Below are 17,068 nucleotides of genomic sequence, written 5' to 3' on the forward strand. Positions count from 1 at the left end.
CAGGTGTTTGTCATTTACATACATTTACAACCAATAACGTGGTCATAGTGACAAAATGTTTGGGGGGGGAAGTATATCCCAAAAATAAATAAAAAATATATATGAAAAGATGAAATCAACTTAGGGAAAAATCAAAATCTTATTTTAAGATAATTTAAAACATAAATTGTGTTGATCGTTAAATACAACTGACATGAGACGAGGCCAATATGCCTGTTGGTGGTCAATAATAAATCAATTTAAAAAACAAATACATCTTGTCAAATCTTAAACAAACCCAAAACTGTATCATGATACATTTTATACATAATTTTAAAAATACATTTTAGGTAAGCCGATAATGGATTTAAACACCAACCACATGGATATGCAACTGACCATTTAACAAGCTATTCAACCTATGTAACGTTCCCACCTCGACCACCTTTTGATTAGGCCTACAAAACACCATATTTCGGGTAATCAAACTCGAACAAGAATCAAATCCGAGAAAACCTAACAATCTTCGGGAGCAGAAAGTGTTTTAGTAAGTCTAAAAGATAATCTTAGTTATTGAGCATGCTACATGTCAGTCATAGCCGTAGTGCGCAAAAAACACACACACAAAAAAAAATTATCCATCGAATATAACAGTAGCCTTGAAACGTGTAATGTCCTAACTTGTGCTTTCCCGGTGCACATTGATCATGACAAAGTTCAATGCCCGAGAGTGGCGGCGACTCGATTCAGTGGAAGAGGTGTAAAGACACACAGCAACATTTTAAATTCATAAAAGTTACTGCTGCCAAAGAACAAGCTAAAAATCGAACGCTTACAACACTGATTCTAAGTTTGAAACTTTTGGGATACAAGTTAGACCCAGCAAAATGCAGCCTTTTAAATGTCGCGTTTTAGCAGTAATCAATACAAAGTGACAATTACATGCATGTTAATGACTCCCAAGTGCAGAGACCTAGAGGAAGCCGTCCAGGGGAGCATTGGAAAATGACGTTGCCACCTTTTGTAAAAACATTGTGTGCATTCATTCATATCAAATATGTGGGAAGACGATAACGTGCACATGCAACTTATAGGAAAGGCCATCTTCATTTTAGGATTGGAACTCAAAAAGTAGTCCACGTAAAAGCGCGCTCGACATCGATATAGGTCTAATATGAACTAAAATAGACATGCATATATATATGTGTACATATGTAGGAGATCGCCATCCGCCATGTGTTACTTAGTTCAGATGGCTCTGACAAACCAGGAATGCTACTGCACACAGTTTATCTTGAGCAACGTCAGTCCATTTCGCCATGTCCCTGAGGAAGAAAGCATAAATGCAACACAAATTGTTAAAGACAGACGAAAGGCTCACTTACCTGTGTTAGGCATAGCGGAGAATACATATCTGTTGTATCTAATCTTGGATGTGGAGGGTGTATGTATGTGTGTGTGTTTGGGTTACACGAACGGGTCTGCGTGTTTATGTGTGTGATGGTGTGTGAGTGAGTGTGTGTGTATGTGTGAATTATGTGTGGGTGTGTGTCCGTGTTTGCCCGTGTATGCGTGATGGCTGTGTCCGTGATGGCTGTGTCCGTGTTTTGAAAATAAATAAAAAAGTAGAGACAGAAGGGAGAGAGAGGGGAAAAAAATAAAGCCTGCTTCTTGCTTTCACATTTCCAACTCTGCGAACTGCAACCAACGCTTCACCACCCCATAGAGCTGAACTTTAACCCCGCCTCGAGTTACACTGCTTCCACTTTCCGCACGCATCTATTGTACAGTGCAGTAAAAGCCGTAGAGCAGTCTCTTCGTTGGATAACCCAAAACTTTCACCAGAGGCATATTCAACAATAAAAGAAAAGTCCAAAGGCAGACTGGCTGCAGCGGAGAGGTTAAAAATCACGGGAAATAGGAAGAAAATAAGTCATCATCGGACAGTGCTAATCTTGTTCTCATACTAATACCATTACAAAAAAATGCTGATTGTCAGACGTTCGTTCTTCTGAACTCGATATGAGTTCTCCCATTCACTCCGGTTTCTCGAAGAGACAAAACAAAGCTCGCAACAACCGAAAGCATTGAAGGCATGTGGTGCGGCTGGCTTCACGGTGGAGCGAACTCCGAAATGAGTCTGTCGGATTTACGAACAAGGAGGGTGCGGTAGTTAATGAAGGTGATAATATCCCAGAACACCCAAACAATTGCTTGTCGCTGAAGCCCGACAGCTGGTTTCCGTTTAGAAAATTATCTCTAACAGCAGACGATAAAGTGAATCCGTGTTGCGTCTGTCCTGTCTACGGCGACAGGAGCCACAACCGCCTGCACCCAGTTCCATACAGATACATACAGTTCACTTTTGTCCACAGTGCCTGAAGGACAAACTCTTGTACTCCCCTCTCAGCATAGCTCCCAAAGTATACACGGTTTAAGGGAAGTAATAAGACCAACATAAATGCAATGAACATGTAGGACAGAAATATATCATATATGTATATTTAAATTGTCAAATTATAGTCTGCCTTATCCTGTCTACTTGAGCCCATTAGCCCCGGGATGAAATGGCTTTTCAAACAACGCAAACCTATCAATTTCAATCAAGAGCAGGGCTCGCGCAAAACTGCCACACCAACACTGCTAAATAAATGTTCTTTATATGATGTTTAACGCAAATTAGACAGCGTATGGCGGTGAAGAGTGAGCTCAAGAGATCACCACGCACTATATAAGGGATATACCGCCCCTTTTGAACAAATGCTTAACTTTTAAATTCGTCGGACAAAGTAACAGGCTGTTGGGTATTCCATATTATTTTTCGACACCTATCCATATTTACAACAAGTTATAATTAGAAATATTTGTATTATTATACATTGTTATTATGAAGCTATCACTAGGCTTTTAGCCTATTGGCATTGGTGTATTGTTATTGCGGATGATAATTGACACACATTTACATGCAAAGCAATGCATGACCTATCTATCTGTTCATTGCGTACGAGCCAATTTATGTCCATTTGCACAACACGTTTCATATGAGGGGTGGAACAACGAGAGCAGAATCTTAACAATTCAATGAAGTGCATTCAACTTTACATAACCCAAAACCAAGTATCTCCCCAGATAATGATATAATATAAACGAGCGAGGGCCATTCGACAGACAAGATTACCAATCATTTTCCCAACTCACATGTCATTATGTAAGCATGATCACGGTGCCCCCCTAACACCGACAGGCCTATTATCCAAAACCAAAGCATCGTGCAACTCCAGCATTTTACGCACGCTCTACCGATCACTGCATACTTGAAACGTAATGCATTGAGTTTCAATCATTACCGTCAAGACAAAGAATTCAAATTAAATATCACGTGGACAAAACCTCCCCAAAAAGCCTCAAACAAAAGGTATACTTGGCAATAGTGAAAACTACATGCGTAAAGCATGCGTAATAACTTCGGTATAGCGCCTATATCAAATGACTGAGCAACATTTTACAATATGTCTTACTCCTAAATTAGGCTACTATTGTTTTATAGCCTATACATCTCAAACGCCCAAGGTTAGCATTGGTAGCCTTGTCACCTGCCCTTGCAGACAAGTAAGGGTTAATATTAATCGAAATAATGGCAATAAAGACACACCCATTTAAAGACATACATTTAAACAGGACTTGCCTATAGCATAATTAGCCTACAGTACGCCTGGAGGCGTCCAACATTGGTGTGACTTAGTATTTTGACGGATTTCTGTTCAAATATCAGATTGGCCCGACATGAGTCACCCACACACTCTTGGTCCACTGATTCTGTATGGGTTGCTCGAATTTGTTTTCAGTGAACAACTTCTGGCCAGAGGGAGAAGTCAGTTGTGCGCCCTCTAGGAAATGGCCAGGGAAGCGACCCACAAGTGGAGTGTGTGGTTCTGCTACGCAGCTACATCTGACCACTATACACACACACACACACACACCTGCACCAAGACAGCGAGATTCAGCAACACCAGATGCATGCTTCTCCACAGTCTAAAGTTTAATTGACATACCGTCAAGGCTAAAGGTGGACTTGCAACTGCTTTCGCTACTAGGTTATTATTATTACAGCACAGCCTAATAATATAATATTGTAGCATAGGCTGCTTGAATTCCTGAAAGCACTCACAAGGAATGGGGCAATCGTTAACCTATACCCAACTGAAGTGATTATTCACTATATGGACTATAGATCATGTGTTGCTCAACATTGTAAATAAAATGTTGCTCAAGTAATTTGAATAATTGTCTCGGAGTAAATACAAGCCACACGCCATTGCGCAACTCAATAAGAGGCCGGAATAGGGAAAATGGTCTACCTATATAGTTCATGTGCTTGGCCGGACAATAAATTCAGGAGACGTGCACTGTATTTTCTCATGTTGCAGCGCATAGAACCTCTATTGAGAATAGGGCAATAGGCTAACTTGCTATCGGTATTTGGCCAGCCTTCCGGTATCCATGTCCTCCGTGCAATGCAAGAGCTCCGTCCTCTGATTGGACTAAACTCCAGGATTTGAAGCCCAGCATCCATCTTATTGGACAAAACTCATGTCACAAAGATTTTGTCGAGAAAGCGTTTTTCTGCAATCGCTCGTTTACTCTGCAGAACAACTAGTTACCACATAATGAAACAATGCTTTTCTCAATCTGGTCACTACGATGCCCTTTTGTCAGAAGGCAACGCGGAGAATGCAGGCTCTGTTCTGTTTTGTTCCAATACCAAAGTTATTTGGCGATAAAGATATCCGCATTGGCATACCTCGCTAGCAAAAGAGATCCGATTGATACGGACTATTCTCAAATCCCTGTACAAAAGCCAAGACCGACATTTTAGGCTACATTTTAACCTGTGTACAGGTCATACACGCCACATGCACATGTCTATAACTTTTCAGGGTAAAAAGAGATGGTAAGAGGTGTTTGCACGTACCATTGCAATGTAACGTGTTACGTGAGAAACTTTAGACTGATGAGACGAAGTGCTTCATTTTCAGCCACCTTTTGTTGTAGTCTTATGTTTAATTCAAAAGGTATTAACTTGCTGCCGTTGTGTGCATTTTACACCGAAGAAATACAGTATGATAAAGCACAAGGGGAAATGGTTCTTGTATTAATCCCAAAAAGAAAAATATATAGCAGTGAGCCTTCTTTACTCCTTGATATTTGACTGCGGTCCAAGCTTGGCAAAGCTGACTGGCTCGCGACACACACTCTGCCTATCTCAGCTTGGTTTGTTAGACTTTGTGCAGAAGTTGCAATCGATTGAGCGAGTCCCACTTTTTTTAATTTCCGCAATCGCTTTGCATAGTAACCACGCAGGACACGGGCGGCAACGGAACGCCACTTCTCACTCACCATGTCCTCCCCTCGAGGAGTCACATACTGGCAAACGAGCCGGAGTCGCGTGCCAGTCAGACCACACAGTCTGCGTTTAGCTCCCGCATGGAAAACCTACATTTTTTTCACCTATATATTGCTGCATAACGCACTCTCAGCCCTTCCTATACGTTTACGGCGCGCATGGGACAGAGGGAGGAACGCCGCGGCGGCTATTGCGATCGAAAAACCGTAGCCTTTTGGTACTAGTCTAGTGCATTATTGCTGCTTAAACCTTTAGCACCAGAGCATTGTTGCAATGCTGGACATCTAAGCAATATTATACTATTACAACGAGGATCTGCGAACTCCGCTGAAGGTGCACGTTTATGGCTGGTCGACAAAAATTAACACCAAATCTTTTCAGCGGATTTTCTACTGCGTCCCCATGGAGATATCGTAAAAGGTCAACCATAGTGTACGGAGGGGTCGTATTGATTTAGAAGGCATGCATCATCATGTCATAAAATATTCGTATTGAACGCTTCTACATTCTATCTGTGAATAAAGTGGGACTGTATATTGTTAGGCTATATTCGATGAATACGTGTTTATACAGGATTGAACCGTTGGTGGGGTGTATTTATTCCCGTGTTGATTTTGCCCTTGCGGTTGACTGCAGTTATATATATTGCGTGAAAGAGTATTCTGAAACTGTAGCCCATAGAGCTGATATTCTGTAGGTGAGCTATACATTTGACATTGGACATGACACGAAGTGGTGGTGTTGATTATTTCCTCAAATAGCCAAATAAACTCAAATTCTAAACGACAATGTGGTGTTTGCTTGTTATAGGTTATATGAAGTAGCCTGTTTGTGCGACCAGAGGTGACATGCCATGCAAATCCAACGAGTGTCCCTCTGAGGTCAAAGCCTACTATTGAAGAACATTATTTTGAGAAATCAGGGGCGATTGTTCCCACGGATGCTGACTCGTGTATGTCGAAACGCATGTTGTGTATTGGGACGTGCTGAACATAGTCCAGCCTACACTATAACCTTCTGTAACGCTGATTTCAATGAGGCAGGCTCGAACGGCGCGTATCCTCCGTTTTCACATTCGGTATCCTACTATTGAAGTCGCCTATAGCTTATATTAACATGCATGTTTGATATTTTCGCAATAAAAATCATAACCACATCTTCATGCCCAATTATGTTCCATAAATCGTCCTAAACCAACTGCCTAATTTTCCAAATGACTTCTTAATGGTCAATTGCAGACCTACAAGAAATGTTTGGTAAGGGTCAATTCCCTATCGTGCTTGATCAAGTTCCATTTCAGGACCAACTAATGAATGCAGTTGTGTAGGTGGGAACCACCTCCCTCTTCACTCTTGAATTCAAAGTGTAAAAAAATAAATCTGGTCCCACGAAAAACAAACAAAATGTAAAAAAGACAAGCAGCCCAACATAGGCCTAACGATGTAAACTCAGATATTGAGCATCTAATCAAATCCAGACAAGTTTTTATTTAATAATATAATTTTAAACATTTTTGTAAATTAAAACACGTTTGTCGCTGATTGACACGGTGTGACGTCATCGTTAAGCGGTTTCTCCTGGCTCAGAGGGTATATATATCCTGTTATGGTGCAAGTTGTGCGCCTGCACCCAACAATCATACAGGTTCGCATGAAGTGTCAAAACGGCCACTACTTTTAGTGTCGCTATTCGCAACAGAGGAACGTTCACTGGTTACACTCCACTTTTGCCACTTCTCATCTTACAACAGCCATGTCATATTTGTCATAAGAACACTAGAATCGTTCAATCAAAGTGACTATCAAGTTAAATATAACTGATTCAGTAAATTATTTTTTATTTTTTGGCTAATAAGCATACGTTACATTTTAGACTTCAAACGAGATCTCCTGTTAAATCAAAGTCAGGCTGAATGTTAAGGTGCCCTGAAAAAAATCATCCATCAACTGAATGCCAATATTAATTGTGTTTTTACTCAAGTTTGATATTTTTGTGCTCGAAACTGTCTCATTTAAATCACATTATTGATTTAAGATACAACTGAGAAATTACCAACTTGGCAACGTTGTCAAACGTTCCGCAAAGAGTTCACAATACATCTGAGTTGTATGCACGGACTGGACAAGGATTGGGTGGCTCACACCCAGCGTTGAAGGGTGCGCGGGTATGCTTTAGGCCTATCCACAATTCTCAATACTTACAGTCACATATATTTTGAAGTCACATATAACGTGGTTTATGTAAACTATTAATTAACCTACCGCAAAAAAAATCAAGCTGAAGGGTCGGTGCTGTAAAGGCAAAGTTATGCGTAAATGTATAATTCATATACATGTATTCTACTTCCAAATAAAACCAGTGCAATGAGCATATCATGCTTTGCATTGCTACTTGTTTTATCTGATAAGATCGATCAAGTTCTTAACAAAAACCCGTTGACATGGTGGCTCGAGACGCCTTTATAGTATTTTCTGCCAAGTTCTGCACACAAAAATGCCCAAAGCCCCAGCAACCATGCCAGGGCTGCCAATATACTGTACTATGCCCCAGCAAGAAGCGGCAGGGGGCTGTGCGCAGTTACAACATCTTATGAATAGCAAATACTGGAACGATCAAGTCGAATATGTAAATAGGTTTTCAAGCTTATTAGACATCGGAACTTTAAAGGATGAGTTGGAACGCCACAAAACTACATTATGGTCTATGGAGTCTGTACTGCCCCTCTCTCCGAAAGCTTCTGCGAGTGCAAGGTAAAGCAAGTTTGGAGGATCATAAACTAAGATACATCAAAGGTGATTACAGGGCTATTCTTGAAGTGAAATATTGCAAGTCATTTGACTGTCATATGCGAGTTTGCGAATACAGATTAAAGAGGAAGAAGTGCCTACACATATGTATGTAGCCTACCCATTGTCACCAACATTGTCGGCAACTGTCCGATGTGGGCTACCAGAACAGTTATGTTCGAAGCTCCGAACATTTGTTCTGAAATCTATCTGCTCTGAAAAGTATATCACAAGAGAGTGGGTGCGAACTTGAATAGATACAGTATATAAAGAGTCGTTGGCCATTTCAAAACTGGCAGATCAATCCAACCAAGCATGTGACTTAACTTGATCCAGCGTTGATTCAAATAGTTAATGATCTTCGTAATAAGCATGTTTTTTTTGTTGTAGTTTGCGTTACTGTGTTGGAACAGTGCAGTAAAAGTTAAGCGGTCCTAGGCGATTCTCCATGACACTATTTCTTGAAGAATAACTCATGACTAAAACACATTGACACTGCCCCAAAATCACGACATTCGAAGGCTATGGTCACAGCCTAAAATAGATTTTGAAAAACTTGTCTTCGTTCAATGCTGGAAAAGTATTGATGTAGGATATGTAATCACCTTCTTCCGTACGTACAAGAAACCACCGTTTCTTTAAGTTTGTAAACGACAGGGATGAGAATGCACAATAGATTTATACAAAGGAGGTGTGAGAATCTAAACTTGACGGTTTCAACACAAACATTTAAAAAATACGTTTGACCACCTGCTGCAAACCCGTCACTTAAAGATACATTTTACGCTAAATGGCGATTAGACTGTTTGTTGTTGTTGTGTGATGTACATTACAGGCAAATCTAACCTTAAATCACCCATGGCGGGCAAGACAAACACCGTATCCATCTTCACAACTTTTAGGCTAAATCAGTAAATATAAATTCTGCTTTGAGGTAAAGGTACACCACTCATACTGCTTACACACACACACAGCTATATATGAAAATAATTCATTTGGATTGATTATGTGCAAAAATGAAATCCACAATCTTAGAATCCGTGAATAAAGGTGTCTAGAATTGAAAAATAGGCCTGCGGAAAACATGGAAACAAAAACACCAATGTAATGTTAGGTCTATAACACAACGATAAATGTCGCTAAAGCCTATTTTCTTAGAATAAAACATGATACTAAGGTAATCATCTCATGAAAGTTCAGATTCCAACATGAGAAAATCATAATCAGTTCCCAGATATGGAAATGAAAAAAAACGTCAAGAAATTTAAAAAAATAAAATAAAAACAGCTGAACCAAGTGTCTGGGCAACTAGTCGGCTATAATATATGCAGTTTACTATGCTAGAGGTATTCTGTCATTTAAGAAGTCGTCATTGTTTTTTCATTCGGTTTATAGTTTTTCATCAATTGTGAAGCTGCCAAATTTACAGGCGGTGACGGCATAAATAGTGGTGTGGATTGGTCGTTCAGCACGACAGTAGAAAGGATGATTGTAGAAGTCTTGAAATGTCTTTGACATGAACTGAAATTATAGCAATATAAGTCAAAAAGGATACAGCTGACAGGATAATCTAATAACGAAATTAAAGTGTTTGGTTGATTTATGGAGCTATTGATTTAATTTCTATTAGTCAGAATTGATGACGTATTAATTAAACATGCCCACATTCAACAAATATTTTGAAAACCATTAAGTCAAATAACTATTTATTTGTTAATACAAATATAATTAGTAAACTACTAATATCAAGAAAAGCATGTTAGTGTTAAGGTTTTTAATGACAGCGGGATTGTTTTTCGCTTATTTAAATGCCAAAGATGATTCGTTCACAAATGTAAATATATTTCGGTGCCTACTTCAAATGAATTCCCTCCGCACATTAAAGCAGGTCGACACTCCATCTAGTGGGTCCTGATCGAAACTACATGATCCGAAGTCCTATCAGTTAGACACAACAGCACTGAAATATATTACTGTAGTTTCAAACCGGTATGGGTTATCTATGCACGTTTAATTTACGAACAGATTTGGCCCCAAAACAGTGTCGATAGATGTACTCATGATATAAGTACTCAACAACCCATATCGTTGACGCTGTAGGGCATGCTATGACATAAAATAATATATCGAAAATAGGACCTCATAAAAGTAGGATACATGTGGAAAACTAACACTCCCAATGCCTCTATCAATTCAACTTTCTGAATATTCAATGCATTAATTAAGCATACATGAGGGAGGGGGGCTGATATTATTTTCGAAAAATGTGCTTTAACAAATGTGCTCTTCCTCGTAATGGATTTAATTCTTAAAACATTGTGATATAATTTTTAACTGAATATATGTATATTTGAAGCTAACCTCTGTCTGGATGAAGTCAAATAAATAATACATTCACACAAATATAATTATAAAAATAGACAAATAGACCAAAAAAACAATTCACTACTTTCGGGATGTGAACTTCTTTTCCTGTTATTCTCTCAAATATATTAGTTACATTAAAAATAAAATAAAAAGTTTAACAATAACCCTATAATACCGTTTTTGATAGCAATGATTATTAATAGTTTACTATTATTCAATGCAAACATTACATTATAGGCTGAAAATAAACTAAAAAGATTAAATAAAATGTATTTGAAAATGTATGTCTTAAATTCTAAAGAGGTCTTCATATGAATGAATTCGATTAGTCGATTTTCGATACCATCTATTATTCACAAGCAACGTTCAATGTTTAAGACCTTTGCTTGATATAAGGTGGTCTGGCTGTAAATATGATCTTGACGAGAATAACGTACCCGCTAAACTGCAACCCACGTAATGGTGCACTGAATGCCTGAGAAACGCGCGGTTCCACTCCTCTTGACAATTCACACTTTTACCACAAGGGGGAGGTATTTCAATGTTCAATCTCCAACATTACAATTCAGAGGCAAGGAGGACTTTTCTTGTGCCACCAGAAAGCTATCTCCACCACTCAACAGTGAGCTGACAGACTATTTATTCATGAGATCATGCAAATTCTAGGAAAACATATTTTACTCAACTATTACATTGAAAACGTTACAAGTGTTTTCTCTTCCAGCCCTGTTGAATAAACGTTCTGTGTGTCTGTGTGTGACAAACAACAACAAAAAAAACAACATGAATGTAAAAAAGCTTGTATGAACATTGCACAATGAGAGAGCGATGCTCTGTAGTCATAATTAGTTTCTGGCACACATACAAGGCGTACTCCACACACAAAAGACCACTGCCTCAGTAAATAGAACAATACCCCCCAATATGTCCACCTGGTTCACGATGGCTGTGAAATGGCACTTTTCGGGGAGTGGAGGAGTGTGTGTGTGTGTGTGTTAACGCTCTGAGCCCCAGGGTAATTACACTATCCTGTTCTGGAGCAGCTTGCCTCCGAGGCCCTTCCATAGCGGGGCCCATATTAATAAAGGAGGAGCCACGTCTGTGGATCCCCTTACTCTCCTGTGACCCTACTGTGCCCTCTCCAGAGAAGCCGTGGCACCAGCGTACATTACCCAACGATTCAACTCAACAACCGGCACCAACACTCGATTCAAATGACACAAATGGATGGAAGGGCAATATGGACATTTTCAACCCATAATGGCACAACGAGAGAGAGAAAGAGAGAAAGAAAGAAAGAAAGCGGGAGGGAAAAGGGAGGGTTACTGGTCGGTTTGGACCCTCTTGGCTCCACCTGCTGCCATTGAGCTGCCAACACTGGAGGTTGGCCAAGACCAGTCCACAGCTCAGCCTCCTCCTCCTCAGCCCACACATTCACACAGAGCGAGAGAAGGGGGGTGCTCACTCCCAGATCACTCACTCATTCACCGACATCCTGTCCCAATGCCAAAAATCTAACCATTACAAACCAATAAAAGTCATCTCTCTATCAATTAGGTATGATGAGAAAAGATGGACGCCACAACAACAGAAAAGAACACAAGAGTGCTATGTTTACAGGCCGCACATACATCTCTAAATGGCCCAGAATGAATGAATTACATGCTCCAAACATTCTCAAGACAGGTAAAGTTGGTTGGAAGTGCCATTAAAAGGATTGTGTGGATTTGGACCACGTTCCACTTGGCATTTGAAAACAAAGCCCGTTTGTCCCTCGGCGTTGGCCCATTAAAAAGAAGACCTTGTAACATCTCGGCCCGAACAAGCTGCTCCACTATTTGCTGAACGGCCGAGCAGCAGCAGCAGAGCCTGGGCCTGTAGCCTGAAAGCCAAGCGCAGACCAGAGGGGTACGGTGCGGCATGCTAACAGAAGCCCTGATAAAAGGGGAAGCCAGTTGTGCTATGAAAGGAGAGGCTGGGCGAACAGATGGGCCCTGGGAAGACTCGAAACCTGCACCACTGTGTGTGGGTGCGTGCGTGTGTGTGTGTGTGTGGTGTGTGTGTGTGTGTGTGTGTGTGTGTGTGTGTGCAAAACACAGATAAGAGTGCCTCTGCAATGGCTTTAATGAGCTGGTCCCTTTTAAACAGAACTCCACACACTCTGGCCATTTCACTCTCCAGCTGCAGCTGTGACAGGATAAGGTAATGACAGCCAGCCGGTGCCACCTGCCTGCCACTGGCTGGCTCCTCCCTCAACACAGCGAGCAACCAGCAGTGACCACAACGACATCCGTCACGACGAAGGCTGAAACACTCCAAAACCACTACCTCATCTACTTCAATGAGGCCTCTCTCTCTGCTAAAACGGCAAAAACCACGACCTCATTTACATTTAGCCAGGCTTCTCTGATACACTGCAGAAGCCCCGGCACCTTCACGTTCCAGACAGTGATTGCCGTCATAATGGAGGTTATAGGATGTGTCAAGGTAGCGTGACCTGCAGCGGGCGGGGCTGGACTGTAGTGGAGTCGCCAAGTATGTTTCATTTATTTCCCTCAAGCCTCCGTTTGCCATTGAAATGGTCAGTCTGATTGTGCGAGTGTGGCGATACAAATTTAAATATATTTACATTCACAGCCCTGATTGGCGGACAGGATCATCTAGACCAGAGCCTACACGATCACCCCTTCATAGTAGGAGGATACTTATGTAAATAAAAGATGATTGGTCATTGGTCAGAATAATCAGATCAGATTGCGATGTCATGGGCCAAAAACTCCATCCCATTCCTACCTGAACAGGTTGATATTCCAGGCATTTTTTCTCCTAACAGCTCTTATATAAAAATGACATCATTTTCACCATTTCTGAGTGTTATTTCAACCTCAGTGTGGAAATATCATGGACAATCTCATTTTTAACAGCACTGCCCCCTTTAAAAGAGGCCTGCAGGCAAGTTTTTAACATACGCAAGCTGTTGGCATTGTCAGACATATGCTGGGTCTCGCTCACACATCTCCCCTTCCCCTCACTCCTTCTGTCTCCTAGGCAGGCAGGCAGGGCCTGGGAGTAGCTGCCTGCAGCAAACTAGCATGGATGTGCCCTGCTCTTTTCACTACACTAGGGCTGGATTCAAAACAAATCCACCACAATTCAAACCATTATCACAATGACTATAAAGAATACAGGGTTTCCTGTAAGAAAAAAAAAGGTGTTGTGGCACAACGCCTGAAATTGTTTGCTGTCATTTGCCTCACGTGAGTTTGGCCGTGTACAGAAGTACTGTAGTGCCAATATTGTGGATGGCTGATGTCCAACCATGTATCTTGATATTGATAAGTAGCTCTTTACAAGACATATAGAGGCGGTTTTCAGACCTGGACTAAAAAGTGTCCATTGAGCTTGCCTTAGTTCAGGACAATGCTTTATCTGTGCCTGGAAAACTGCCCCATAAGTTGCGACTCACTGCATAGCGGATTACAGACCTGTATGGCCTTATTGGCCTATGACATTATATAAGATGTCTCAGCTTACAGTCGACTGTAGTTGAGGGCCTTTGTGTGTGTAGCTGTGCAGTGACTTTCACTCCACAGAGAAGCTCCACTCATAGACTAGACACACACAGACACACACACACGCACAAACAGATGTACAGACTCACACCCCCCCCCACACGCACAGCCCCCCAACTCAATATAAAAACATCATAAGACATCTGCCAGCTGTTCTCCCCCCCGCCCCCCAAAAAACAGGAGATCTGCACACACAGCTGGATGTGGAGACCATACCCTCCCTCCCACCCCCTCACTCCTCCCTCACACACACCCTCCCTCCCTTCCCTCCATGCACATCTCCCCCACAGCATGGCGGTGTAATTGTCAGGTGAATGGGATAAAATTAACTAAAAAGGGAGGATTCAGAGGCAATCCGCTAATTACAGACGCTCATTATGAAGGAGAGGGAGAGAGGCAGAGAGCGAGAGAGAGCGGGAGAGAGAGAGAGGGAGCGAGAGAGAGCGGGAGAGCGGGAGAGGGATAGCGGGAGAGAGAGAGAGAGAGCAGGAGAGAGAGAGAGCGAGAGAGAGCGAGAGAGAGAGAGCGAGAGAGAGAGAGAGCGAGAGAGCGAGAGAGCGAGAGAGAGAGAGAGAGAGAGAGAGAGAGAGAGAGAGAGAGAGAGAGAGAGAGAGAGCCTTTAGCAACTAACATACCCAGGCTTTTAGGACGCAGCTGGGAGAGATGAGAGACCGAGAGAGAGAGAGAGAGAGAGGGAGCGAGAGAGAGCGGGAGAGAGAGAGCGGAGAGAGAGAGAGCAGGAGAGAGAGAGAGAGAGAGAGAAGAGAGAGCGAGAGAGAGAGAGAGAGAGCGAGAGAGAGAGAGAGAGAGAGAGCGAGAGAGAGAGAGCCTTTAGCAACTAACATACCCAGGCTTTTAGGACGCAGCTGGGAGAGATGAGAGAGAGGAGACAGGGAAATGGTTGGCTCGCGCTGCGCTAACCCTAGTGGCAGACACACCGGTTCAAAGATGGGCCCCACCGGCTCGCAAGTCGACGGTAGTAATTATGAGGTACATTTTATTTTTGTTTTTAGAAAGCCTCTCCCACATACTTTACATACTTTACTTGTAGTCACTATAGCGTAAATATTTAATGCTTTTTTAATTGAAATACTACCATCCTATACTTTCAGAATGTGGGGGTAGACTGTAGACTGGGGCCTACTGTCTTTTGTACAATCATTCATTCATAACCCTTGTACAGGCGAGGTGTCTGCTGTGAGCTTTATAGCTGCACTGTAGACGGTGGCAGTAGCAGTGGTGGGACTTTCTGGCTTCTCTCCGTGGAGCGGCTTGGAGGACCCGGCTCGGGCCCCTCTCCTGGGGTGTGACTAACGTGGGGCGACAGTGCCAAGGCAGGAGAGGACAGCAGCCCTGCCAGCGAGCTCGCGCCACTCGGCTCGGTTCAAGGCCGCTTTTGTTGTGGGCCCACTATCTTCCCACAACATGTGCTTCTGTCAGGCCGGGGCTGCCCAAATCCCTTATTGAGAACCCAAATCCTCTTGATGCGCTCCCGCGCTCCCCTTTAATGTCTTCATTTTCCATACACATTTCTCTTGAGACGAGGGGAGGTGGGATTCAGAACAGATGAGTAATTCATCACTGCATTATGTCTCTACCTTCAATGTATAGCTGCTGCTGGGAAAGCTTCGATCTTTGTGAATTCATATTCATCTTTGCTGTGCTGTGAAACTAACTGTTTCCCCATAAATAAGTAGCACATTGAATGGATTCTATTGATGAATTCATTAAAAAAATTATGTGCGCTTTACATCCCCTTTTCTCCCATGAAAGGGGACTCAAAAGGGTTCCTGTTCAAATAAAATAATAATCATTACAAATGAAATAATCGTTTGAAAAAAAAAGGTCACATAAAATAAATGCTTCCAAGGAAATATCTGAAAAATAAAACAGTGAAAACTAAAGCAAACAAAGAAAATCGGAATATAAATTCGTTAACTGAAAGGAAATTTCAAGCATGTCTGAGGGGCACCTGCTCTCGAAGCAGCTCCAGTCTTGGAGTAATGTCTCCCCCTGGTGGCCATTGACTGCCAGTGCACAGCTTTGAGTTAATTAGTGACTCAATGAAACCCAGTGCATCCCAGCATCAAACAACACGGGGTTGACAACACAGGTACATACTGTTTGGGGCAATATATGTCATATATTACACGACAATTCCATAGCGACTAGACGAGAAAATGGCATTGGTATCGTCCAGTCCCCTGGACAGGCAAGCCTCTCTCTCTCAGAACTTGGCCAGGGGTTTTCACCACAAAGTCAGAGAAAAGTCAGCCCCCTCAGTCCCGGTGTAAAACCCCCCAGCTTACACTCTCCCCAGAAATTGGTTTTGAAAAGGGCAAAAAAAGCGGCTGGCTCAGAGAACCAGATGTGTTTGTGGCTACGTGGAATTCTAATAAGATAGCAGACTACCAAACTTAATCTGCCCTCCTTTCCTCTTCCTATTGTTCTCCCTTTCTCAGTATCCCGTGGCCTGCTTGGAGAGGCAGAATGAACTGAACCAGCTCCCAGAGAAAGAGAAGGCAAGTCCCTATGTTTCTATAGGCACCGGTGCTAGAAACAGTACACCGTCTCTTTCACTCTGTCACACAGAGATATGCGTGTCAGTACTTATCCAAAATGGCACCGTATTCCCTACATGCCCTGGTCAAAAGTAGTGCACTGTGAAGGGAATAGGGTGCCATTTGGGACAAAGCCTCAGTAACATCCTCACTCGGACCAGAGACGGCATCACTGTCACTGAACTCTGAATAAAAGAGTCCAAATGGATCACTTTCATTACAATCACAGACCCTTGAGAAGTAGGTACCGGTATACCACAGAAAAATGATCCAAAAAGGGCAATTAAGTTGTGTTTTTTTAAATTGGCACTTAATTTGTTGTGGATAGAAGAGCCAATACTCATTTATAATGCTGAACGCCACCTTGTGTTAAAAACAGTACATTGGGAAAAAAGTATA

General features: G+C 42.0%; 1 protein-coding gene across 10 annotated transcripts in view; it reads right to left on the reverse strand.

Moving 5' to 3' along the window:
• Window positions 1-17,068, reverse strand: part of LOC118387580 (nuclear factor 1 A-type) — a 236,119-nt gene that overhangs the window by 188,014 nt on the left and 31,037 nt on the right. Inside the window, exon 1 of one of the 10 annotated variants that reach the window (XM_052527452.1) lies at window positions 4,952-5,469. The exons of 7 other annotated variants lie outside the window; for them this stretch is intronic. In XM_052527452.1, coding sequence (XP_052383412.1) covers window positions 4,952-4,954 — 3 coding nt within the window. In that variant the 5' untranslated portion in view covers window positions 4,955-5,469. Of the gene's footprint in view, window positions 1-1,364; window positions 2,647-4,951; window positions 5,470-17,068 lie in introns of those variants that run through there. 2 more of the 10 variants (XM_052527443.1, XM_052527467.1) reach the window with 2 other exon arrangements.

Source organism: Oncorhynchus keta, chromosome 1 (assembly GCF_023373465.1).
Source record: "Oncorhynchus keta strain PuntledgeMale-10-30-2019 chromosome 1, Oket_V2, whole genome shotgun sequence".
NCBI classification, from domain to species: domain Eukaryota; kingdom Metazoa; phylum Chordata; class Actinopteri; order Salmoniformes; family Salmonidae; genus Oncorhynchus; species Oncorhynchus keta.